The sequence below is a fragment of the Camelina sativa genome, chromosome 19 (genome assembly GCF_030686135.1).
Source record: "Camelina sativa cultivar CO46 ecotype springtype chromosome 19, ASM3068613v1".
In the NCBI taxonomy this organism is placed as follows: domain Eukaryota; kingdom Viridiplantae; phylum Streptophyta; class Magnoliopsida; order Brassicales; family Brassicaceae; genus Camelina; species Camelina sativa.
In genome coordinates, this window is record NC_141898.1 from 26,669,326 (window position 1) to 26,695,670 (window position 26,345).

The window sequence follows — 26,345 nt, forward strand, 5'->3', positions numbered from 1 at the left end:
AAAGAGGTTAGTAGGTGGTCTAATCTCTCTCCACTGGCGTTAATTGAACCCGTAATTCAACCGGTTGATCTAATAAATCCAAAAGACTCTGGTTTATTTTTTGGTCCGGTTTTAAAAGCCGATCACAAATGCTCTTTCTCAGTTAGGTTTATTAAAAATATTGTACGTAAAATTTGAGTTTTGTGAATAAAATTTAAATAAATTTTGTTATTTTTTAATGTTAATTTTAAATTTAAATCAGAGAATATTGAAAGCATATTCGAACATATGGTAGATTTTTTTGGACTCAAGTCAAATATTTGTTGAAAAATAACCCAAACTGTCCGCATATCCAGCGTGATAACACTTCCACCTGATTCCATTTTTTTAGTCACACGTGTGAATCATGTAAAAACATTCTTGATTGGCGTTGACTCATAGCGTTTCCACCGCTACGTCTCTACAAACACCTTGCCAATCTGGCCTTACTACTACTTATCGTCTTTATCGTCATCTTCTGCTCTTCGTCATCAACTCTCTCTGTCGTCCGTCGATTTCAAAATGATTGACTTGATACAAGTTCGTTTTATCATGGGAGTTATCGGTACGATCTCCTTCTCGTAAATTTCACCATTTCATGCCGTATGTTTACGTTTAATATAGTTGTAAAACAGTGATATGAATCCGACCAAGCATCGATTTTCTTATGTGTTCTGTGTGTGGATCTCTTCTTTTAAGTTATTTGTTATACGATTTAAAACTAATATAGATTTATATACATAGCACACATTCGCCATCGCTCGCTATGTGACTAATAAGTTTTGTCCACCTTCCAATGCAGGGAGTGTTCTTACTATTGTTCTCACTGGTGTTACAGTGTAAGTATCCCTCTTGTTTTTCTTTTCGCAATTTCAGAATTATATGAAATTTTCTGGATTCTTGTATTCTGTACCTAGTTTGACATATTAACATAATCCGTTTAACAATCTGTTTTAGTATTGATGAGTCTAAATATTGATCATTATATGATACACACACACACATATATATATATATATATATATATATATATATATAGGCCTCCGTTGGTAAAGATAGAGAACAATAAACCAGTGCCGGGAGATAAGCCATATTATCTTCTAGATTTGGTGATGCACTATATGTTGTGGGTTCTCTATGGACTTCCCCTTTTTAACTGTCTTCTTCATATGTAGTAGTGATGGTTCAGACCACTTGTGGGTTCTCTAGTTTGACATATTAATATAATCCTTTTAACAATCTGTTTAGTATTTATGAGTCTATATATTGATCATTATGATACACACATATATATAGGCCTGCGGTGGTAAAGCTAGTGAACAATAAAGCAGTGCCGAGAGATAAGCCATATTATCTTCTAGATTCGGTGATGCACTATATGTTGTGGGTTCTCTATGGACTTCCCCTTCTTAACGAGAATAGTAGTCTCTTCCTTTTAATAACTGGTGGCTTCGGTTTGGGAGTTGAAGCTTTCCTTTTAACTTTCTTCTTCATCAACTGCGGTGACGAGAAAAACCTCCGGGTATGTTTCCTCAATCTTTAATATTCTTTATTTAGAGCTCATATATAATTATTACATATATACATTAAATTATTAATGATGATTAAATTAATGATGATGTGCAGAGGTACATTGTGTCACGTCTTTTGGTTGATATCACTTGTGTAGTAGTGATTGTTCTCATTACGGTTTTCGCAATTAAAAGTTCATCTGCTAAACAAACGTTTGTTGGTGTTATTTGCAATATCTCCTTCATTAACGGTATGCCTAAATCTCACATAATTTCCCTCATTGTAAGTCCTCTCTCTCTCTCTCTCTCTCTCTCTCTCTCTCTCTCTCTCTCTCTCTCTCTCATTGATGGATGGTTAAGAGTTATTGATTTCATTAAATTATTGCACGAAACAACAGAAAGCGCTGGAGCCGGAGAGTACCGATGAGTATATACGGCCGTTTTATGTACAGAAAGTGCTGGAGATGGAGAGTACCGATAAGTATTTACCGCCGTTTTGGTTAACGTTCATTGGTTTCCTCAACTATATAGCTTGGACTGCTTTCTCTTTGATCGACAAAATCGATTTTTGCCTCCTTGTAAGTATTTTTCTTTAACACAAAAAAACTTTGATGTTTTTCAGTTAGATAGAGTAACTTGATTTGTTAACGTTTTGTTTTTGTTTTGTTTATGGTGTATATAGATAATCAATTTTTATGGAACATTGGTGTCTGGTTCTCAGCTCTATGCCTATTACAAATCTACTGCAAAGGTGAAAACGGACTAGAGACTCGAGAACATCATAATAAGCATTTTTTTTTTTCCTTTTCTTTTTCTCGCTTGAGTTAGAAAGATGATGCCATGATTCGATGATTACTCTCTTCGACTTTGAGTCATAGTGGAATCATACTCGGAAATTGTATGACGACCAACTTAAACTTTGAAGAAAATAAGTATGCAATTATACTCGGAAATTGAGTCATACTCGGAAATTGTATGGGTTAACATCCCATTAGATTGCAGTGAAGAAGATGGATGTGAAGCCACATGTTCTCGTAGTCCCAAAATACAAGATTTTAGTGGGTTGATCATTGATGCTCTTATAATTAATTAGTATGAGTTATTAAATTTGATTTTAAATTTAATAGAAGCTACACATGCATGGATTTAAATGAAAGTTATTTCTAGATTATTAGTATTTTCTAGGATCATTACAATTACTAAAAGAAAGGGACTGAAACTCTAAACTCTAGACAAACCTACAAACACTAAAACTGATCAAACTAAACATTATAATGATCTTTATATAAGTTCATCTATTGGATAAAAAAGCTAAAGGTAATGGTGCCTAAAAACTAAAGTCAAGAATGCTACCGTCATATCAGTTGTTTTTTGATATCAAAAGAATGCTATTATGTGACTTGGTAGACTGGTCGCTAGCTAGTGGAATTGCGACTGCTTCAAAACAACTGATTTGGATAAAGTCACCGAGAAAATGGTAAAAGATCACTAGTCTGTTATTATTTTTTTTTTTAACTCTCATGCATGTTATCTTAAAAAAGCAAAAAATATTAATAAAAGCTTCTTGCATTTGCACAGTCAATAAAACATCACAAGAATGGATATACACTAAAATCTAATGTTGGTGGGTTCAAAGAAAATTAGCCATGTGGACCAGAGCAAAGTCTCTCTTTTTCAAAAATCATCTCTATTGTCGAATTGTGGCATAGATCTCACCGAACCAGTATCAGACATATATTCCGACATGTTGTCCACATCATATCTTCTTGTCGATCTTGATGAACCTCCGTTAACGGTTTCTTTCGTCGACTTCTTCTTCCTCCTCGACTTCTTTGGAATTTCCGGTAATCCACGAGGCCATGAAGAAAGGTCTTCTTGCTCAGACGCTTCCTTTGGTCTCCTTGACGATGACGATGTGCCTTTGTTCGAAGACCGGCGTTTAGTTTTGTCCGATGATTTTTCCTTTGTCGGAGAACCTTTCTCCGACACTGTTTTCCTCGTAGATTTTGGTAGTTTTGGTAAATCTTTGGACCGGCCACCATATTCCGACGTACATTTCACGGAGGAATCGTCTTCTCCCCCTCCTTCACAGGCCTCGAACCCCTCGCCAGTTTTGAACTCAGTCATCTTTCAAATCACATAACATCAACCAAATCCATTCAACGTACATTTTTAGAAAGAAGTTCTCTTAAAGTTAAATATATATATATATATATATATTATCAAGATTATGAACCTACGATCTCTTAAGAAGCAAAAAGAAGAAGAAGAGCAAAAGTAGTAAAAACATATATACCCAGCTTGGTGCGGTGGCATTAGCGGATGGTCCATCCCAACCGATATGTGCAACATGCTTTACATCCGTTGGATTTCCGATTTGTATTTCTTCTTCTTTTTCACTTTCTACCGTCATGTGAAAAAAAAAACAAAAAACAGACATACAAAAAAAAAAAAAAAAAAAAAATATTAAATCATTTACACACACAAACGTACGTACATTAGTTACAATGCATGCATGCAATTTTTCTACGTGATTGCATCGCATATATAGTCATTCAAAACTGACGAGGTTCGAAATTTTATATAATTTAACATATAAACTTTGATAATAAAAAAGAAGAAGAAGAAAACAAGAGGTCGAGGGTGAACCTTACCAAATACTTGAGAAATGTATCGGAGCCCTTTTAAGAGGCTTTTCATCTTGGAGCTTGATATTGCGAGTTGCATAGATCTTTTTTTAGGTAGATAGTTTTTTTTCTTTTTCTTTAATTATTTCATCCAAGAACAAAACTTATCCCGGAAAACTAGTTTTCAAAACTCACTTTTCCCATAACAGAAGTTGATGACACTAAAAAAATCGAGGAAAACAAGATGATTGGTAAAAAAACATGTTAAAAAAATCACCTCTATAGCCCAAAATATTGTTCAGAGAGAAACAATATTCATCTCCAAAATTGCAGGTTTATTTTTTTTTTTGCAGATTCTTCTATATCTAAAAAGATAACGGATTGAAAAACGTAAGAAAAAGATAGATAAACAATTTTTTTAAAAAAAAAAATCACCTACAATATCCTCAGACGTACGGAGGAAAAAAAAAAGACATCAATCGAAGAAACAAAAATGAAGGAAACTAAGAAAATGTTTGTTTGAATGATGGGTGAAGAGCCTAAAAGGTGATACGGCAAAAATAAGAGTGCAAAAATGTTTGTTTAAACCAAAAATTTCGTTAATCTGATGGTTACAATTTGTTTATCTATTACTATCAGAATTGAATCAAATTAAGAATTAGTATATAGAAATGCGTTTTCTGTTTTATCAAACGAGAGTAATAATTAACATATCAAATGAATAATCATATACATTAATTTTATTTTGTCTTTTCTTGTCTCAGTATTGTTTAAAACTTAATAAATTTTATTGTATATGTAGAGAATGTCATAAGTAAGAAAATGGCAATGAGAGATTTTGGCATTTTGCAATACCCAAAAATTAATTAAAACATGTAGTATTTTAGATAGTTCGGTTCTTGTCATTGAACTCCACAAAAACATTATCTTAATTTCTTTTATTTTCGTGTATAGATCATCTATGAAATTGACTATGTTTCTATCATATAAATGTGTGAATTGTGCTGTTATACAATTTTTTTTTTAACACCTTCATTCTTCATTTAATTAAAAACGTTAATACAAACATATCAATAAGCATACAAGTTGAAGCTCTACTAACCATACAACCAATACTTAAATAGAACAGAATAAACGAAGAAGTAAAAAAAAACATGTTACTTTATATAGATAAACTTAATACGCAAACAGATTAATAAATCTGTTATTTTTCTTCATCGTCGTCTGTTCATTATGATCTTCTTGTTGGGCTATCTTCTCTTTTGTGTAGCACCAAAACTTTTTTTGAAAATCAAAAGGTTGCGATCCATCCGTTACATCGCTAACCACATAAACATTTGCATCTCCCACACTAGGCGATGGCAATATATCGGTTGTAAATATTGCCCATGATAAATTCATAGAATGGATTTTTTTGTTGATGTTCTTCTTCTTCAATGGCCATAATTGAAAGGCTTTTGTAGTCACTTCATACGGCTTCGGTAACAAATCATTGTGTTGACGTAGAAACCATTGATTTCTTGCTGTTTTACATTTTTTATTTACGAAAATTTCATCTTAATTTTTGCATGTACATTTTGACCCAAAAAAAAAAAAAAATTGCATGTACATATGTTTGTCATTAACTGTAATAGCAAATCAATTTATATATATATATATATATATATATATATTTTTTTTTTTTTTTTTTTTGTCAAACCCTTAAGAAAGGTATTTTAATTAAACCGGAATCAATAGAGTTGAGTTACAAACCGGGTGAATAGCTGATTTAGCCAGTTCATCAGTCCGACGATTGAGTTTAAGACTCACATACAAAAAAGAAATCTCAGAAAAAGAAAGCGATAGATCGAGGATATTGTGGAGAATCCCATAGAGCTCCTTCGATGGAGTCTCTGAATTGATGGCTTTGATCAGCATCTGTGAATCGGAAGCCAGAGAGAGTTTGTTGAAGCCCAGATCTAGGGCGTGTTGAAGTGCCAAGGATACCGCGATCACTTCAGCGAGGATTGGAGAGGCTACATTTGTTGCGATTTTCTGGTTCGTAATCTCGAAAGAGCGAGAGTCATCGCTGAATAACCATCTGAAGCCCGCGGCTTGAGAATCTGATCTCCATGCCGCATCAGTGAAACAAGAGATAGTATCCAAGTGGGGGTCTGATCTTTGTTCTTTCCGTCTGAGTTCAGGAGGCTGGGGATTCGATTGCTGGGCAGAAATCCAATCACGAGCATCTGAAATGGCATGTGTCACGATGTCCTGCGGTAAGTTTTGTTTCTGCTCAAAGATCTTTTTGTTGCGTGAGATCCAGATGTTCCAAAGTATCCAAGGAGCCAAAGGTTCCTCTCCAATGCCTACAGGTGGAATATTTATGCACTGATTGACGATTTGTAGTCCCTTCTGTAGGTTGGTGATACGATGGGGGTCAAAAGAAGTCCTGAATGGTGATTTTTCCCAGACCTGGGCAGCAAATGGGCAGTGGAAGAAGAGATGAAGGACTGTTTCCTCTTGCAGACAGTGGGGGCACGATGCAGAGGGGTTCCCTCCTCGGATCTTCAGGTTTTCTCCAACTGGGAGGGCATCGTGCATAGCTTTCCAAAGGAAAAACTTAAGCTTTGGGAGGCACCTGATGTTCCAGATTTCTTTATACCAGTCAAAAGGGGTGGGGCTTGGGTCGATGGGTGGCGGATCATTTCCTTTTTGGGTTGCTGCCAAATAGCCAGACTTTGCTGTGTAGATTCCTGAGCTGGTAAGAAGCCAAAGGTGGCAGTCCCTGGCTCCCTTTTTACTTGGTTGTAGAGCTAGAATCCCTTTTTCATAAGCCGGGAGTAAAGCTTTAACTTTCTCATGATCCCATGTTTTCTTGGTTGGACAGATGAGACTACTTACCCGAAGGTTAGCAGACATCTCTGAAGGTGGTCCCATGGGAGTGATTCTCTGCGAGAGAGAACTCCATGGTTCGTACCACAGTAGAGTTTCCTGTCCCGATCCAATTAGCTTGCCTAGGTTAGGTTTCAAGAGGTCACGACCAATGCATATTCCTCTCCACCCATGGGAGGCTGAGTTGGGGGCATTGCATTCTACAAAAAGAGGTAGAATTGCAATACTTTCCCAGAAGTACTCTTGCTAGAAGGCTGTTTGGTCGAGTCAGAATTCGCCAACTGATCTTTGCGAGGAGGGCATCATTAAAATTTGGTATGTCTCTGAAACCCAGACCTCCCTCCTTCTTTACTTTTGTCAGTTTGGACCAAGCCACCCAGCTAATCTTCTTGTTTTCTTCCGAGGAATCCCACCAAAACCGCGTGAGCATGGATTGTATCCTCTTTGAGAGAGATCCTGGGATTTTGAAGCAAGACATGGTGTACGTAGGCATTGCAAAGAGTACTGATCTTAGCATGGTAGCCTTTCCAGCAGTCGAGAGCGGTCTTGCAGCCCAACTCCTAGATCTTTGTCCGATACGATCTGTGATCATATTAAACATGTCTCTCTTTTTCTTGTCAAAGAACTCAGGGAGGCCAAGATATTTTCCTAAACCTCCCACCCTTTGAATCCCTAGGATTTGTTGAGCTGTCACCTTTACCTCTTCACGTGTTTTTGAGGAGAAGGTAATTGCTGACTTGGTTTTGTTTATCAATTGACCCGAGGCTTGTTCATATTTGCGGATGATGTTCAATAAAGTCTTACAACTTGTTTGGTCTGATCTGCAGAAAAACATTGTGTCGTCAGCGAAAAGAAGATGGTTCACCCGAGGACTCCCTAAGGCCACTCGAATACCCGGTAAGGTTCCATCTTGTTGAGCTTTGCGACATAGACCAGACAGAGCTTCGCTACACAGGATAAACAAATATGGGGACAGCGGGTCCCCTTGTCGAAGTCCTCTTGAGGGGGTAAGATGACCTTGTGATGATCCATTGATGAGAAAGGAGTAGGATACTGTAGATACGCACTGATGAATCCATTGGATCCATTTCTGGTGGAAACCCATTCTTTCCATCACTGATAGGATAAAATCCCATTCCAGCCTGTCGTAGGCTTTGCTCATATCCGTTTTGACTGCCATAAAGCAGCGTTCTTTTGCTCCGGAAGTCTTAAGGTAGTGAAGACTTTCATGTGTAATGAGTACATTGTCAGAGATAGCCCTTTGCGGTACAAAAGCTGACTGATTTTCTGATATTATTGCATGCAGTACTGGTTGCAGTCGTTTTGAGAGGAGCTTGGATATTATCTTGTAGAAGACTGAGCAGAGGGCTATAGGTCGGTAATCCACCATTACTTTTGGGCTATGGACTTTCGGAATCAATCTTATGTGTGTGTGGTTTATGTTTGTGATAGGGGCATTAGAGAGGAAGAAAGCTTGTACCTCAGACACCACTTGAGGGCCGATTGTATTCCAGTGGGATTGGAAAAAGCTCGCTGAAAAGCCATCAGGCCCAGGTGCTTTATCTGCATGTATCGCAAAGCAAGCTTTTTTAACTTCTTCAGGTGATGGTGTTTGAATTAACCTTTCATTTGTTTCTGGTGAGATACAGGGATGGATCACCTCGTGAGTTAGGGAGGAATGGTCCCCATTTTGTGATTCAAAGAGGTTCTGGAAATACTCAGCGATAACAGACAAGATCTTCTCTCTTCATAGTGAGGTATCCCCTCATCATCTTCGATTACAGAAAACTTATTCACTGTTGTTCTTCCCCTAGTAATTGCATGGAAATAGCTAGAGTTTTGGTCTCCAAGGGCTAACCATAAATTTCTGCTCCTTTGTTTTCAAAACTCTTCCTCATCTTTATAGGCTTTAAGGAGAGCAAGGTTGATATTGGAGATTGAAGATGAATCTGCAGTCGGATCAGACATCAATTCATCCAGCTTTTGTCTATACTCCTCAATGAGCTGTTGGTTATTTTGATGTTTCCGTTTGGACCAGGTAATAATCTCTCCGCGGCATCGGATTATCTTCTCTTCAACACTTTCAGAGCAATTAAAACTCCAAGCCGCCTGGATCAAAGAATCTATTTCCGCATTACCTTTTAGTCTTCTGTCATATCTGAATATACCCTTTTTCTTTTTCTTGGTGAGATCGAGGCAGGTAAGCAATGGTCGATGATCAAAACCCTCAAAGTGTAGGTAAGAGCTATGACTAAAGGGAAACATCTCTGCCCAAGCACTATTTGACATTGCCCTATCTAATCTGCAGTGGACTAGATGATCGTTTCTCATTCCTCTCCAAGATAGGAAATTCCCTGAGTGACGTAAATCAAAAAGATCACATTCTGACATGAAATAGCGGATGTCGGTAAAGGTGCATTCTCTCCTCACTGGGCCTCCTTGCTTTTCAGTTGCATCGATAATATCATTGAAATCCCCCGTCAAGAACCAGGGATCCTCCCGCATAGTTCCCAAAAGCGTAAGTTGCTCCCAAATGGCTTTTATTTTTGCTCTTTCTGGTTCTCCATAGAGGAAAGTCGCAAAAAACCTCTTCCCTGCTGATAGTATTTGTGTATCAATGAAGTTTGTGCAGGAGGTTAGGATCGTTAGTTCAATGTCACTCTTCCAATAAAGGGCTAGTCCTCCTCCTCCGGGACTGTGCGGTGGAACAGTATGATGTGAAGGATAATTCATCCAGTGTAAAGCTTTCTCCACAAATTCGTCTGGATTTTTGGTCTCCATGAGGAATAAAACATCAGGTGAGATAGTAGAGTGTATCTCACGGATTCGCTGGCTTGTTATGGGATTCCCCAACTCACAGCAATTCCAGCTCAGAAGCTTTAAGGAAGAGGATTTGGTGGATTGTGAAAATCCATCTTCTTCTTCACCATAGCTGGTATTAAGGCTCCTTTTGGTTTATCCCTCGGGTTTGAGTCTTTTGTCTGAGATCCATTAGATTTAGGGGATCTTTGAGAGCTTTGGGTGCTTTGATCCCCTTTTACAGCATTTTTCGAGGTGGAACCCCACTGGTAAGTAAGTTTCTTTGGGGAGCCGTTAGCTAAATTTCTCTTCTGACTTTTTGCTCCTATTAACTTTAATGCTTGTTTTGTGGGAGGTTTTGCAAGAGGAGGTCTACCTCGACCTCGTTTGGAGCTGGTTCCAGTTTCAGCCATTGTGGTCGGGTTGTGATCACTAGTAGAGAGGCGGGCATGAATCGAAGTAGAGGTCTCTAGTGGTAGAGAAAGCTGGACCGGAGAAGAAGAGATGACTGCCTGAATGATCCTGTCTGCTGTTTCAGACATTAAGTTTTTTGCTTCTCCGTGAATCACTCTTTGTTTTTGAGCCGCACTTTCAGTAGGATCAGCAATTGTGATATATTGTACTGTGACTTCCCTTAGGTCACTCATCACCTGGTCTTTTGATGGTGCAGGTTGGGTTCGGGTCCCCTCTAAAGGAACCCGAGAGAGAGCCGCCAGGGTTGGTGAACGAGGGGGAGGTGGAGTGGGAGCATGAGGAAGCTGCATCCTCTCTAGGGGAGGTCTTCTTGGTCGTGATGAGTCTGAACCCTCATGGTGTTGAGCCACCAGAGATTGGTGTTTTTCTCTCCATTGGAGATTTTGTTTTGGCCTTCTTACAGAGTCTCTGGACTGGTAAGATCTCTGATAAGGTTCACGGCTCAAGGATCGACCTTGGTAAGGATGGTTTCTCTCCGAATTTCTTCTGTTGGCTTCATAGGTTCGAGTTCTAAGCGGTTGGGAGATGGTAGGTGAATGTTCTCGAGAAGCTGAGAGTGCTACATTATCTTTAGGGGCTCTAAAGTTGTCCCAGGGGGTATAGTAATTCCTGGTCACTGCATGAGAATGCGAGTTTTGTGATGGTGGATTAGCCAGAGAATCTTCTTTTGCAGGTTGAAGGCCCATACAGTTTTTTCTCTCATGGGTGAGGCGGTGACAGAATGAGCAGTGGTTCTTTAGGTTCTTGTATTCCAGGGTTATCAGAGCCTCACTACCGTCAGGGAAGTCAACGATAGTGTCTTTGATGAGAGGTTTGAGTCCATCAACTGAAACTCGGAACTTTGCCGCTTCGTTGGTTATCTCCATTTCTTCAAGTTTCCCTAGCTCATCTCCAATAGTCTGGAGCATTTCCTCCTGCCAGTAATGCTTAGGAAGACCTTGAACCTCTATCCAGAAGGGAATGATGGAAGGGTAGGTATCAGATATAATTGGCTCCCATTTCTGAAGTATGACCATCTAGTGGTCAAAGTGGTATGGTCTATTATTGAGAACCTTTTGCATATCCTCTTCAAACTCGAAACGGAACTGAAAGCAGCCTCGACCAAGATCTGCTCCTGTTGCCTTGCCTTTTAGGTTTCAGCGGTTTTCGAGGAAAGGGAAAAGAGACCAGAGTCTCTGAGCGCTTGGGTTAGTCAGACGACCCATGAGGGTAAGGGCATTTGCTTCTATCAGGGGAGAGGTGTCGAGTTCAGGGGCTCAGATTCTGCGTCGAGTTGGTGGAGCGTAACCCAGATCGAGTTCTTTTCCTTTCAGGGAATAGGGGATTCTTCGCGACATCGACTGGTTACGAGTGGTTTCGAGCAAAGGTATAAGATACCGGAACAGAGTACCAGGGTTTAGAGAGCACAGGGTTGAAAACTTTCACAGGGTTAAACAGTTTGAGTAGGGTTACACAGTTTAATAGTTTACGGGAGAGAGATTCATACCTTCTGGTTGTGGTTTCTCAAGGAAAAGACGGACACAGGTCGGTTCAGGCCTGAAAATATGGGCCTCCAGTAAGAAAAGGTCGCCGGTGCATTCTTTTTGACCAGAGGTTAAAGTCATGTGATGGTAAAAACCGATGGATATTACTGGTTTTAGTAAAAACGAGTAGGTGAGATCCGGTTTTTTGAAAGTTGACTTCTTCTTCTACAATGCATCGGGAGTCGGGCCTGGGAGTATTTCACCGTTTTTCAACCGTTTTGGACAATTTTTTAAAGCTTCGTTTTATCAATTTATATATTTAGTGACCCGTTTCGTCAAATGAATTACAAAAGAAGCGAAAAGAATTAAGTACCACGAAGTTCATTCGTATAACTGAAAAACGGCACACAGTTTACCAACAAAATACAAATCAGAAAATGAACAATTGAAAGAAGAAAATTAGCATTATCATCAATCTTCTTCCAGAAGAACCTTTTTAAGAAATTTCTGGCTGACGATGAACAATCTTCTGATCAAAAGCTGTATTATAGTACTATATGTCAATATATAATAAAGTCGTCGAGTAGAGGTTTTGAGCAAATCTTTATTGCTTATTACTATTAGCCTGCAAGAAACACACAACATCTGCATTAGTATTAAGTGTAGATCATATCTATCTTCCGCAACTTATAACGAGTTAAAGGAAACCTTTTTCAGGAATTTTTCATGGATCTTCAACGCTTCTTTACATGCTTTTTTCGCGTCAAGATTACCCGCAATGTCTCCTAGTATCTGCAAACCAACTTAAACTTTGAAGTTCCATAGTCTTTTTAATTTTTTTCCTTTTTGGCTTTTGAGAGAACGAGTGAAAAAAAATAAAGAGACAGACCTGAACAACATCGTCTAAGCCTTTAGCTTCCTTCAAGAGACGTTTGTTCTTTGTCTGTAGAACGCTTGCGACCACAAAGACAGCAAGCGTATTGCGATGTTGCTCGTTCTGCCCACTGTTTATGTATTTCCTTTCAAACTTGCCATACCGTTTTAGTAACTTGGGATCGGATGCTGCGTTGTTTCGGTTTTCTAGTTCCTCGTATGTTGCAAACATGGTTGGATTATACTCCATCGCCCACATCAGCTGCAACCATATATAATCCATCTCACATTATTCTCATTATTACCCAAACAGAATAACATGGTTCCAAAACAAAGACACGACACATCATAAACAACACAGCAAGATCTTCCGGCTTCAGAAACAATAACAGCAAGTAAAACCAGGAACCAACAGAAGAAATGCAGACAGTTTGAATATGAAAAAGCAGTGCTATTACCTCCCAAAGGTACAAAGCGTCAAGGAAGGAGAATTCTCTCCTGAAAAGTACCATCAGCATCCGAATAGCAAACAGATACTCCCCACCATCGAGATCCTCTGTCACGTTAACCCGTTTTAGCCCACCAATAAGAGGAGTGTTGGTAATAGCAAAACACTCTTACCTAGATGTTGATGGAGACGAGGATCCACTGTTTTAATGACCTGTGAGAGCACACCCAGCTGAGTCTGGACACCCATTGATGTTGCTGTTGCCCTGAAGTTTTCTCTCTAGAATTCAAGAAAACCAATTAACCGTGAATACAACCGTCTGGTGATGACATAAAACATGAGAAGTTATGTCATAAACTATATTAGTTATTATTACAAGTCTCCGCATTGCCCGCTCAAAGCACCAGAAAGCGTCGGCTTCATCATCAAAGAGGATTATCATTGGGGAACATATATCATTCATCCCTAAACGAGTAGACAAAGTGGATCAGTTCTGTTTATTTTCTTTTTATCAAGATGCATCGTGAACAGCAAGAAAAAAACTTACCCTGAACATAACCAATGTCAAGATTCAACCATGTATATATGGCAAGAACGTCCCATAGTTTTGATTGATTAGTATCATTCTCATAAAAGCAGAGGTACCGATCAGTTCTAGCAACATCAAGGCCTGCAACAAAATTTAACCATGTTAGGTGTTTAGAATAAAATGTAAAAAAAAAAAAAAACATGTTATAAGATAGGACAAAAGTAAACTTATATATATAATAATGTAAGGGCATACGTACCGATCTGGTGGAGTGAGAGCATCCATTGGAGCACTCTCTCATCTGTAACGGTGTTTTTCACGATCCATCCTTGATTTTCTACAGAAGATTCGTCAATAGGCTGGCCATTTTCTGAAACCACTGCCATAGTGACGTACTTGCCACTACCAATGACAGGAACCATTTTCTTACATTCTTCTTTCCATGCACCGTACTGCTCCCTTCTGCGGTTACGCAGCCTGTTCCTTTCCTCAAAAGTGCTGTCTGGATCATAACAGCCTAACAAAAACTCCCAAACGGCGCCTTTGATGGAGGGATGAATTCCCTAACAAAGAAACCAAAAAAATTGAAGAAGAAGAAGAAGAAGAAGAAGGGAATAGGGACAAGAGAAAAAAGTAGTAGACTCACTCCGCGCTGTATACGTCTAAGAACTTTTTCCATATCCAAATGGCCATCTTCAGTAAAGGCAGCGTGCCATCTTCTAGCACTTAGAGTCTTGCCAGCCTGGAAGTTACAATTGTCATCATCAACCAAACAAGAAGAGAGCAAAATCTATAAAAAAGAGATAGATAGAAATGAAGAATTAGAGAAGAAGACCAGACAGACCCTAGACTTAAAACGGGTCCGTGGAACATCTGGTTGACATTCTGGTCTAACAGGATAGAAACCTTGCAAATCTTCTCCTCCGGATTTCCACATAAATCCGCAGCAAATCATTCAACCCTTTCCTTCCCCTTCCTTCTCAATTTTGTTTTCTTCAAACCAAACTTATCGTTTCTTTTCTTTTCTTTTTTTTAAAAAAAAATGGCAATCCTCATTCATCCATCTCCCGCACATATATCATTCTTCATCACACTATACAATCAATAAACGAGAGACCCACGAAATCATCACAACGGAGAAAAAAAATATAAACTTTACAATATATATGTAACAACGAACGGAAGGAAACACAAAGGAAGATACGAAGAACAATGAATGTAACGACGAAGCTACCATGATGGCTCATTTCTATAAAACTTCACTCAGCATCAACGACATCATCATCTCCATTTGGATTAATTAGAGTTAGACCCAGCCAACAATTTTGAAATTGATTTACAAAGAAGATTACGAACATTACATACACGATGAGATTACGCAGATTGAGATCCTAAACAGCCGGACTCTCGATTGATCTTCAGCAGAGACATGCCTTGTCCTCTTCCTTCTTCTTCCATCATTCATCTTTCTATTTTCTAGGAGAGAGGACTCTTTCCCATTTTAACCGAACCAAACCCGAATTTTTTCTTCGATTTCGATTTAAACATTAATCCGATCGGTTTTGTTTTTGATACGGTTTTTTTTTAAACGACGCCGTGTAGACGTAATGGGCCTTTTAAATTATTAATGGGCTTCTATGTGATCAAAACCCTAATACATAATAATAATAATAATAATAATAATCTCTTATTAGGCACATTAAAAAAAAAAAATCTCTTCGCCGCTCGCTCGCTCGCTCGATTGCTTCCATCTGTTTCTTCAAGCCGGCGAAAATGGTGAGAGATGTTCCATCTTCAATCCGATCTCTTTTTTTTTTTTTGTTGGTTTTTTTTCGTTGCTTCTCTTTGGAATTTGTGATCTTTGTAATGGCACATTCGTATAGTTATTAACCTCGAAGACTCTGTGTGTGTGTTGTGTAAAAGGGTTTTAAGAGATTCGTGGAGATCGGGCGAGTGGCGCTTGTTAATTACGGCAATGACTACGGAAAGCTCGTCGTTATCGTCGACCAAAACAGGGTAATTTCCGTTTGCTTAGTTGAGATGATCTAATACTTAATATATATATATCAACTGTAACTCTCGTTTCTATGCTTAGTTGAGATGCTAGGGAATCTTACTTATGTTAGTTAAAATAGTCTATTTTAGCCTGTGATTCAAAAAAACCTGTTATGCTCTATAGGAACTTTATATAGTTTTTTTTGGATTTTGGCTGAAAATTATTATTGTGGATCTTTCTTTGAAATGGTTCTGTTATGTTACATTTTGAAACGTCTTTAAGGGGTCTCTGGTTTCTATGTAGGCACTTGTAGCTGCCCCTGACATGGAGAGGATCCAGATGAATTTGAAGAGGTTGTCTCTTACTGACATCGTCATTGATATCAACAGAGTGCCCAAGAAGAAGGTTTTGATTGAGGCTATGGACAAGGCTGGTGAGACCTTTCCCCGAGTATTCCCGACGTTTTATTGCCTTGTTGGGCCATTTTATCTGAGCTGTACAACTTGTATGCAGATGTGACGAACAAGTGGGAGAAGAGTTCATGGGGTAGGAAACTTATTGTGCACAAGAGAAGAGCTTCCCTCAATGATTTTGACAGGTTCAAGGTCATGTTGGCCAAAATCAAGGTTGGTATATCTATCTACATTTGCCATCGGTTTTGGGTGTTTGGTTTTCTGTTTATGTTGTTGAGTTTTAGGAATAATACTATATCTAAATTTGTGTCTGCCATCCTCTTCTTGTGTTTAGGTTTGGGTTTATAGTTTTTTGATATACTGTTTTCTATTATTGTTTCGTTAGTTAGATACTGATTTGTTTATGGTGTGTGTGTATTAAAAGTGTGGTTTATAAAGAAACATCTAAATGCTAAATGTTATTGAGTGTGTGTGATGATAGAAAATCTCGTGCGACCTCTCATTTAAAAGAATATTGTTTTGCTTTTGCAGAGGGCTGGTATCGTAAGGCAGGAGCTTGCTAAGCTAAAAAAGGAGATCACTGCTTGATGTATTACTTCATTATTATCATCATACTCACCACCAGTTTCCTATTTTTCAATCTGTTTTCTAGTTCAGATTATGAGATCAATTTTGCCTGATAGTTAGCTACTGATTTTTTTTTTTGCTATAGAAGAAGAATATTACAGTTTCAGTTTAGTTATTAAGCGAACCAGATTTTTCCTAAGTCCTAGTTTGGTCGGCCTAGTCACGGTGATTGAGATTCCGAATGTTAACGTGACCCCTATGAGACCAAATACGGAAACCATTACAAGATCTAGCAACTCGAATAGGAATAATGTAGCTGTATCTTCTTCTATCACTTAGTGACAGTAACCACTACATGGTGAACAAAGTTCCCTGTTAGAACATCTCCCACGGCCTCATCTTAATTCAAAATAAGGCTTTGAGGATCATTTAAACTTACTCCAATGATACAAAACGTGAAAAAGGAAACAATACTTTAAATTTTAGGAATAAACAAATAAAATAGGAACAAATTATTTATGGAAATGGAAGAAAAAAATTAGCCTCAAAAATGGTGTGGAAGAAAATTATAAGGTTATTAGAACAAATTATGGAAAGTAGAAAAGAGAATTAAACTAGATTTGTTTAGAAGGAAATACACTTAATGCCATCAAAAATATTCCATTTGTTTCAAAATATACTATGTTTTTAGCTAAAACACGCATATTAAAAAAAATATGAACTTTTAAAAAGTTTTACCAATCATAAACAATATTGCATAATATAAAACTAGGTAACAATCCATACTATGTTCGATATAAAATAATTATTAAATATTTTTATTATAATTTTTATTTACAAAATCTATAATATTTATCGGTAATCGGAATCTAAAATACGATTTTGTAGTATATATATATATATTCCCTATATATTTTAAAATATATATAAAATTTTGTATAATAATTAAAATTTAACCCGTGAAAATTATTATAATATCAATCTTATATTATCATATCATATGAACAAAGAGTTCTTAAAATTCATTTTAAAGATTTTATGAAAATGTAATTAAAGGATATAATTAAGTTCAAAAGAGGATATAAGAGTTTAATTTTGGGTGTTAATTATATTTTTGAAAAACTGATGTAAATATTATTAAAAACTAATGACAAATAAAGAAAATAGTGTTTGGAGCTCTGTGAGTGCGACATGAAAGTATTTTGTGTGAAAATGCTTCTCTTTTACTATATAAGAGATATGAAATCAATTTAAAAGTTGCAGAGAAATTTGGAAACATTCTATATTATGAAACAAAAATATTTCGCTAAATATCCTATATTATGACACAGAAGAGTATTTTATTTGTCTCATATTATAGCTTTTTTTTTCAATTTTCAAAACAACAGTTACATATATTTAAATTATTATACTATTTAGTTAGTTATAGTATCGACACAACAACATCTCTCTTCAAAAGTACAAACACCATAATCATATTTTAGTCTTTTACAGAAGAGATCGCATACTCTTGGCCCTCTCTCGGATTCACACACAGGATAGCTGAAACATGTGGTTCTTGGTCGCCCTAATCCATAACCTATGTTACAGTAATTAAAAATATAATCAATATAAACTCGTTTAACAAAGAGTAGTGAAAATAGTTACAAAATGAAGGTACATATAAATAACAATCACCCGGACTTCCAGCAACTGTGGAACTACAATGAACAAATGATATGATGAAGAGGATTGCAAAACAAAATGTAACTAAAGTTTTCATAATGATAACTATTTTGGTGGATATCCTCTCAAGTTTTTTTTTCCTTTAAATTGAGTTGTTCTTTACCTAGACAATTATATATATAATTTAGAACACAAAAATATGTTAAATGTTTTCTTTTCCTGGTCAAAGATGCAAAATAATACTACAATCTTTTAATTTATTTTCCTATGGATATATTAAAAATTATGTTCTTACCTTACAATGTTACAACACTGGTCAGCTGATTTAATTTTAGTTCATTAATACAAAATTAAGAGCTTGATTGGGAATTACTTTAGAAACTTTACAAAGCCAAAAAAATCCTTAAAATTAAAATAGATCCAATCAAGCTTTAGAAGTGGAGAAGCTTGATACAAAAAAAAAAGTAAAATAATTTGTAGGTATCCATACATTCAAAATAAACTAATACGGGGAGAGAATGTTATATGAAGAAGCTAAAGCTACACACATATACTATTTTAAGCAACAAGGAAAAGATAGACGTTACCTCAACATTTGACATTTGACATCAGAAGTAAGAGCTAGTAGTAATTTGATTAGTCTAAGGAAGACAGTACTGATCCATCCTTGCACCATTTTACCACTCAATATCATCATCCTGCACCATTTTACCACTCAATAGTCCCTGCCGTCGAAGCCTTCGTCTGTGACCCTATAAATCAAAGTATCACTGTTTTCCACAATTCTGTGAGAGCATCCATAGTACTAGCGGACTCTTTGCGTACTGTAACAAAAGGAGCGAAAGCTTCCACAAAAGAATTTAAAGTCTTCTCCCTAAAGAACTTGAGGAGAGTATGAGCATTTAAGCGAAGTTGATCACATCTTAACTCCTCTGAGTCATCAGATGAAGGAAGCACCATTCCATGTCTCAAACTCAATTCCTGATCACCACTACTAAACTGCTCCCAAACATTTTTAAAATTATCTATCAACTTGAAACACTTGATGGAGGCCCGGATCTGATCTTTTGTGTTCCTCTACAAGAAAAAAAAAGATAATAATAAAAAAAACAAATATCACATTGATAAAATTGGTTTCTGGCTAAAATATGATATAAATAAATTACTTACGGTGTCCTGAATGAAACGTTTAGCACCAATGAGGTGCTCGCGAAAGCACTTCAATTCTTTAGAACAGTCTCACTTTGCTCTCTTTGGAATCGGGAACAATGGTATCGTCTCCTAATGTATCCTCAACTAGAGGTAACCCATCAAATGACATAGCTTCATCAGAAGAAGACGGCAGCTGCAGATATTGTTGTTCATCTTTAGGCTTAACTTCAAAAAGAAGAGTGTGTCCAATTATATCAGACTGGGTTGATGATACCACCTCCAGATTCACAACAACAATACCGTCGCTAAAAAAAAATGAAATTTTGTTTTATTTTTGATATAATAATGTGCTCTTTTGACTCTATATAAATTAAAGTTACTCAAGTAACTTTTTTAAGCTAGCTAGATTGGAAATTTTGTTTTATTTTTGATATAATAATGTGCTCTTTTAGTTCAGATATGATTATTTTGACTCTATATAAATTAAAGTTACTTGTTACTTTTAGCTAGATACAAAAACTACTCAACCAAAAAAAAAAAAAAAGTGCAATAATAGAGATTGCAAACTTCTTTATTTGTACCTCTTTTTTAAAAAACTTTTTTTTAAGAGCAAACATAACATTAACATTAGCTGTTACAAAACATAGATAGTTTCTGAAAAGCCCCCAAATATTTTCATATTATCTCGGTTACGAAGCCACTGAAATTCTTGGCACCAAGAAAGCAAATTGAAACAACAAAGCCCTCGTGACTCGTGAGAGCAAGGAAAGCAAAGGATGATGATGGGTTGATGGATCATGGATGTATCAGATCAGATCAAATGCTTAAATTTTGGAAGCCCTCCTTGAGTTGGGCCTTAGCTTTCATATGGTTACACCTTTCCGTAATCCTAGCCATGGAAACTCTTTTATGCATCTCCACCATAAGCTCAGGACGACCTCTCACAAAATTCTTATCACCAAATTCCCACAGCCCAGAAGACCTCTTAATTTGTTTAAAGCCCTAACATAATACATGTACAACAGCAACAACAACAACATTACATAACATATTATAGCAAGGCGGCAATCAAAATCTTGTAGTGATCAAATCTTTTTTTATTTCAGCAAATAGAAAAACTAAATTAATGACTTACAGAAAACTTAAGCTTTGAGATAAACTCGGTAAGGTTTCTGCAAAAGAATCTGGAAAGCATCTTTCTGCGAATGAGCTCTTCCTGGGCAGCTCGACGCTCTTTGTTAGCTTCCAAACTTAAAAATAGTAAATATATTTCATAAATTTAATGGTATTTTAACATATTTGTACATTTGCACATTACGAATTTTATTATTGGCAGGCAAAATTGTCAACAAGATTAACTAATACCGTAATACATTATACATTTACTTATCATCATGTCAACAAAATAAGAATCAAACTGCGTCTTGTCGTCCAAAGATTACAGGAGTGGTCGGTCTGTTTGTATTTTTGCTACCGCATAAAACATTTGTGACACAACTCAACTCAACTCCACTCCAACCTTCACAAAATGTTTTAGCAAGCTTCAGATTCTTCTTGCTTTGGCCGCACTTCGAGTTCTGGTGGTAGAAGTTTCAGAAAGCTTCCCTGAATAACCGGAGGAGCAGGAGGAGGTCGATCACAAGGTGGTCTCGACGTTGTTTCTGATGAATCCGGGGTCTCCGATGATCCATTATCTGACATGGGAACAGTTCAAACACACACACAACCAATTAATTAATATACACTTTTCAAGATTCACATGGAATTAGCCAAATGCTCTGAACCAGCAAAAGGGGTTGTTGTTGTTGTGTACCGAAAAGTGCCTTGACCATTGGTCGCGTCGACTTTTTCTTCTTCTTTAACTCCGCTACAAAACAACATTGAAGCATTTCGTAACATTCAAACTAAATTGCAATCAAATACAAGAACCATTGATCTAAGTATAAGCGGTCTACCCATTCCAGGAACTTGGTAATCATTAACAATCTCAAAGTTCTTGTATGTATACCCTACGAAGTTTATGTCTTTTGACGACAACATCTGCACAAGTTAAAGCGGAAACCATTATACATAAAGGAATTTACAAAGAAAGCAGTTTTGAATCTCTGCAAGCAATTGTGTTTAGAGAGCACAGGGAATATGGCTTTTTGCCTTCCTCCATGGTCCAGACTTGGATGATGTCTGAGTTTGCGATTCAGACTGCATTTTCAAATAACACAAATAATTAATCAATCTGCAACTCTTTTACGTATAGGAATCGATCTTGTAATGCTTTCATCAAATCCAAAAGAATTAAGTATGATGGGATAAAAGATTTGTTACCTCGTCAAACTTCTCAAAATTCTGAGTGTCTAAATCGTCATTGACCTCTGGAACAAAAGCTGCATCCATATCGAATATTGTATCCCAATCAACAGTTTCAAACCATGGATGAGCCTGCAATATTACAGAAAACAAAATCATGCATTTTAATCTCACAGGCTCTGGATTACATAGTATTGAACTCTGATATCCATAATCAAACTACATTCGAAGACACAGTTGCTTAGTGTTGAATATGAGAAACTATTCATGCATCCAAAAAAAGAATAGCTTTCAAAGAAATCATCAGTACAAGGACACCTTTATTTCATCAGCACCTTTGGAACCAAGCCTACGTCTAACACTGCACAACAGACTGTTAATAAGATCCTTTGCTTCCCTTGACAATATCGCTTCCTCTGGAAACTTCAAATGACTTTTCCAGTTTACTATCTACACCCAGAATCAGGAACAAGAGTTTTGATGTGATGTCAATGTCACAGGAAGGTAAAAATCTCATTCTTTTGATTGTTTTCTTTGTTTTCCTTGTCAGCTTTTTTTCCAAAAATTACCTTTCTACAAGTTGACATTGGATCATCTGAATAAAAAGGTGGGTATCCTACTAGCATTTCGTACATTATAGCTCCCAGAGACCACCTACAGAGCATTTTATTGAGTAAACTGCATTAGCGTCCTATGCAAAGCACAAATGTAGACAGTGTCACCAAATACTGCTTCGGATGGTCCCTTTAACTAAGTAATGCATCATAAGAGTAGAGAAGCTGAAACCCATCAAGATGTATACTCACTCAAAAAATGTGAGCATGGGCTCGAGTCCAGTGTTAGCTAAGAGACAAAAGCAGCTAGAGATAATAAACAAGAATTGGTTACCATTTCCTAACAAGGTTCTAGTTCAGGATCACCAATCAAACACATTCTTGCGTGCGTTTGAGTCTGAAACTCATGCAAATGCGTAGAGGTGCACAACACCTAGATAATGTACTAACTTTCTTCGTTTTACAAATTGGCTAAACACATCAGAATATGATGGAGTATGTAAGCCCATACAGACTCTGACAAACAAAGAGATTCTCAACTCCTTACCAGTCACACTCCATTCCATAGCCTTTCTTCAACAGAACTTCTGGAGCTATGTAATCCGGTGTGCCAACTGTGGAATAAGCCTGTCGTTTCATGTGTTAATCAGACACATACAGAGGGAGAAACTCTTTATAATCTTAAAGGTGAATTCGAAGCCTTACTAGCGTTCTCCTGTTTCTCTGCCAATGTTCAAGTTGTTCCTGCTGTGTGCGTTTTGGAGCAGTTGATCCGGACTCTTGCTCTGTAGATCCATTGGCATTGTTTGAAAAATCGTTTTCTCCAATGGCACTGCAGTCCAAAGGTTTACACAATCCAAAATCGGACAGTCTTAGATGCCCATATCTGTCAAGCAGCAGGTTGTCTGGCTTGATATCCCTACAAAACCAAAAAGAAGAAGATAAGCTCACCCAAAATAAAAGAGAAGAAATAAAAAAAAGGTGTTTGGTTTACTCTCACAGAACCTGTGGATGTAATTGTGCCTGTGGATGGACTCGATAGCGAGAACTGTCTCAGCGACATAGAACTTGGCCTCCTCTTCCGTCAAAGTATCTTTGCGCATCAGAAGAGTCATCATATCACCACCAGGCAAATACTCCATCACAAGGTAAAGATGGTCATCATCTTGAAATGAACAGTAAAGCTTCACTATGTAGTTACTGTCCACTTCCGCAAGTAAGTTCCTCTCTGCTCTTACATGTTCAACCTTGAGATAAAAAAAGAGTTATGGAGTCAAAGGATGTTGGACTGATTCACAGACAATACCATCAAGTGGCAATATATAGATAGGGGAGTCTCACCTGGCCTCTGCGAAGCATCTCCGCCTTCTTGAGCTTTTTCATTGCATAAACTTGATTTGTCGTCTTCTCTCTACAAACTCTGACCTAGAGAAACAACATATCCTTTTAACAACCTCAAAATTTATATTCACACGCGGATGGACTCAGGAAAACATACCTCCCCAAATGCACCTTTCCCAATCATTGTAAGCAAATCAAAATCAGCAACGCCTAACTTATGGCGTTGGAGGCGCATGTACTCTGTCTCCTTCTTCTCCAAAAACTTGAGAAGATTATTTTGATCTTCTTCAGACACATCAGCATCCGCCAGCTTCTGCTCTAGCATGCTCCGCCTGTTAAATTTATGAAAGAGCAAAATTTAATTACGCAAGAAAGTTCCATTTACAAATAAGAAGAATTTACATTTCGGTTGAGACACAAGATAACACCTTTCTTTCCTCTCTTGTAGAATCTTCATCTGCTCTTTGTAATGATTCTCAATGTATTGTTTAGCTGCTGCAACTTTTTGTTTGGTAGTGTTTGAGACTGCTTCTTCATCAGTTTCGATGTTGGGCTCATCGGCAGAGCCATTACTTCCACCTCCACCACCACCACCTGAAGCACCTTTATATCTCGATCCTCCACGCATCTGCCGCTTCTGAAACCAACCCTTTGCAGAATCCATAATAACTCTTTAACACCCCCCCCCCCCCCCCACAGACAGATTAAAGAAAAAAAAAAACTCAAATTTCACTGATGATGATTCATCATCTTCTCATCAACAAATCGTTCTGTACAATAAACAAAAATTTAGAAATCAACACACACATCAGTATAATCAAGAAACATCACCTCACCAATTGGAATCATCTGAGAAACTGAGGATCAAAAACACAAGAAAGCTAGACAAAAATATGGGATTATAACCTTTAACGTGACAGATTCATCAAAACGAAACAAATCTCTAATCAGGAAGGAAAACGAAAAAAAAAAAAAGAAGAAAGAGAAGAAAAGAGAGAGGAATTGAATGAGCGTGAAACTCTCTAGAGCCAAGCACCTATTTCGCATGAATCTTATGGTATATACCCATTAAATCAGAAGAAAGAAGCATGTATGTACGTGTTTGCGTAAACATACAATATATTATATATACATATGTAGATTGTTGCAGATACAGGTTTGATGAATGAAGAAAGGATCAATGTCTGCCTCGTTCTCAGCGTAATTTTCTCTTTTATGCTTTCATGCAGACTTTTTCTCTCTTTCCTATTTTTATTTTATTTTTTTGGCAGTCAATAACCAAACCAAGTTTACAATACTATCCCCTATGAAATTTATACTTTATTCAAAAGTCCCCAAAATCTATAACATTGATTTATTAATCTAGATAAAAGCAGAAGACCATTTTAGCCCTGAGTCGTTGCAACTAAAACTCCCATGTGAGGAGAAATGTATTAAAACCCCTGAACAGACAAAACAGTCTACCGCAGTCAGAAGTTACAGCAGCAGAACACAAGTCGTATAGTAGAACGGTGGTTCTCTTTTGTTTATTAAGCTGAAACAAGACTAACAACGACAGTCGTATCAAAACTATTGAAAACAAAGAAAAAGAAAACAACAAACTCTAATACGAGACAATGAATGCTTTGAGACTTCAATTGAAATTTACTGTGGGTGTGTCTACAGATATGTATATGCTGCCTCTAATACTGAATCACTTTTCTGATCTTAAAGCTGTGTCTTCATTTATTAAATATATCTGGGAGTGTTAGTTACAACTTATCAAGCAGGCATCAACACCCCCATTCACAATCACCAACAAACTCAAAATGTCAAAACAGTCAACAGATGAGATAAAAAAAAGAGACCTAGTTAATCCGCGGGCAGCTACGATTCAGATGGCCTGATCACTGGGAAAGGAGGCAATCTCAGCACAGCTTCTTCTGTCTCCATTGGATCCGATCTCAGAATCTAAGGAGAACAAACAAAGACAAACAAGCATTAAGATCCACAAAATCATTCAACATAACAGAAGACAAATAAAAACCCAAAGAAACCATTGGCCTCCAGAATCAGTCTAATCTTAGATGGATGATAGAAAGAGATGTTGTTACATGTACACTTGAACAATTAGCACAAAATGATGTAGTAAAAGGAAAAAGACCAATCTCTACATAGCGAAAATGATGTTCTCTGTAACTAGAATGTATTCATCCATACAAATGGAAGTTGTTAAAAGGAGTCAACTTTCACTGTTTGGCTCTTATTGCTGCTGATGAGTGATGATCTCTTTTGCTAATTCCATTTACATTTTTCAATGAATCAATTAAATTTCACATTCCATAAGACGATTGGACCCAAAAAAAAAAAGGAGATAGATCTTATAATCAAATCATATATCGAAAAATCCAACACTCAGTCAAAGTATCAAAACCCGAGAGTATAAAAAATACGAAAGCAGTCATCTTTAGCTCAAGTAGCATCGTTAAGGACATCGAAAACACACGATGTAGGGATCAAAAAGGAATACAGATACTTACTGGGTCCTGAAGAACAGGTTTGGTGTCATCTACGGCAGGTCTGAATGGAGGTTTCTGAGATTTCCCAGCTTCGTTCGATCTCGCCGGAGTCTTCTTCATCGTTTTCTCTCTTTCTTCTTTTTTTTCTTTCGCCGGAGAATCGTAAATCGGAAAATTACCTTTAGAGACTCGCCGTAGCGTTTTCTCACACGTGTAAGTAACTAAATGGGCTCTTTAAC

The 26,345-nt window shown here is 37.2% G+C and overlaps 6 protein-coding genes across 10 annotated transcripts; 2 read left to right on the top strand and 4 right to left on the bottom strand.

Moving 5' to 3' along the window:
• Positions 1-395: 395 nt before the first annotated feature.
• Positions 396-2,482, top strand: LOC104766788 (bidirectional sugar transporter SWEET8-like). The gene is made up of 6 exons (XM_010490740.3): positions 396-583; positions 821-857; positions 1,315-1,540; positions 1,645-1,812; positions 1,928-2,107; positions 2,212-2,482. Exons 1-6 carry the CDS (start codon positions 541-543, stop codon positions 2,293-2,295), a joined length of 738 nt encoding a protein of 245 aa, XP_010489042.1. The 5' UTR covers positions 396-540; the 3' UTR covers positions 2,296-2,482.
• A 597-nt stretch (positions 2,483-3,079) lies between these two features.
• LOC104766787 (CRIB domain-containing protein RIC6) lies at positions 3,080-4,688 on the bottom strand. Its single transcript, XM_087501604.1, has 3 exons — positions 4,184-4,688; positions 3,826-3,932; positions 3,080-3,656 (listed from the first exon to the last, which is right to left on the bottom strand). The coding sequence occupies exons 1-3, from the start codon at positions 4,254-4,256 to the stop codon at positions 3,204-3,206; spliced, it is 633 nt and encodes a 210-aa protein (XP_087357730.1). The 5' UTR covers positions 4,257-4,688; the 3' UTR covers positions 3,080-3,203.
• Positions 4,689-12,211: 7,523 nt separating this feature from the next.
• On the bottom strand, positions 12,212-15,114 carry LOC104766786 (uncharacterized). Of its 3 annotated transcripts, none has more exons than XM_087501601.1 (11): positions 14,982-15,114; positions 14,461-14,709; positions 14,263-14,358; positions 13,876-14,179; positions 13,635-13,757; positions 13,464-13,552; positions 13,261-13,366; positions 13,098-13,195; positions 12,656-12,901; positions 12,475-12,558; positions 12,212-12,391 (listed from the first exon to the last, which is right to left on the bottom strand). In XM_087501601.1, the coding sequence occupies exons 2-11, from the start codon at positions 14,569-14,571 to the stop codon at positions 12,371-12,373; spliced, it is 1,278 nt and encodes a 425-aa protein (XP_087357727.1). In that variant the 5' UTR covers positions 14,572-14,709; positions 14,982-15,114; the 3' UTR covers positions 12,212-12,370. The 3 variants fall into 3 exon arrangements, with proteins under 3 accessions (XP_087357727.1, XP_087357728.1, XP_087357729.1); XM_087501602.1 differs by having other exon boundaries at positions 14,973-15,101; XM_087501603.1 differs by having other exon boundaries at positions 14,851-14,988.
• On the top strand, positions 15,073-16,791 carry LOC147921075 (large ribosomal subunit protein eL14z-like). The gene is made up of 5 exons (XM_087501605.1): positions 15,073-15,392; positions 15,540-15,632; positions 15,916-16,045; positions 16,126-16,238; positions 16,557-16,791. Exons 1-5 carry the CDS (start codon positions 15,390-15,392, stop codon positions 16,611-16,613), a joined length of 396 nt encoding a protein of 131 aa, XP_087357731.1. The 5' UTR covers positions 15,073-15,389; the 3' UTR covers positions 16,614-16,791.
• A 3,924-nt stretch (positions 16,792-20,715) lies between these two features.
• On the bottom strand, positions 20,716-24,272 carry LOC104766781 (uncharacterized). Of its 2 annotated transcripts, none has more exons than XM_087501606.1 (13): positions 24,037-24,272; positions 23,766-23,940; positions 23,609-23,692; positions 23,273-23,514; positions 22,973-23,186; positions 22,815-22,894; positions 22,283-22,367; positions 22,032-22,163; positions 21,732-21,845; positions 21,561-21,608; positions 21,365-21,449; positions 21,223-21,276; positions 20,716-21,103 (listed from the first exon to the last, which is right to left on the bottom strand). In XM_087501606.1, the coding sequence occupies exons 1-13, from the start codon at positions 24,270-24,272 to the stop codon at positions 20,943-20,945; spliced, it is 1,710 nt and encodes a 569-aa protein (XP_087357732.1). In that variant the 3' UTR covers positions 20,716-20,942. The 2 variants fall into 2 exon arrangements, with proteins under 2 accessions (XP_087357732.1, XP_087357733.1); XM_087501607.1 differs by having other exon boundaries at positions 23,609-23,687; positions 24,037-24,177.
• LOC104766782 (uncharacterized) lies at positions 24,038-26,309 on the bottom strand. Of its 2 annotated transcripts, XM_087501609.1 has the most exons (3): positions 26,128-26,306; positions 25,456-25,558; positions 24,038-24,378 (listed from the first exon to the last, which is right to left on the bottom strand). In XM_087501609.1, the coding sequence occupies exons 1-2, from the start codon at positions 26,224-26,226 to the stop codon at positions 25,475-25,477; spliced, it is 183 nt and encodes a 60-aa protein (XP_087357735.1). In that variant the 5' UTR covers positions 26,227-26,306; the 3' UTR covers positions 24,038-24,378; positions 25,456-25,474. The 2 variants fall into 2 exon arrangements, with proteins under 2 accessions (XP_087357735.1, XP_010489033.1); XM_010490731.3 differs by lacking the exon at positions 24,038-24,378 and having other exon boundaries at positions 25,306-25,558; positions 26,128-26,309.
• Between the last annotated feature and the right edge of the window lie 36 nt (positions 26,310-26,345).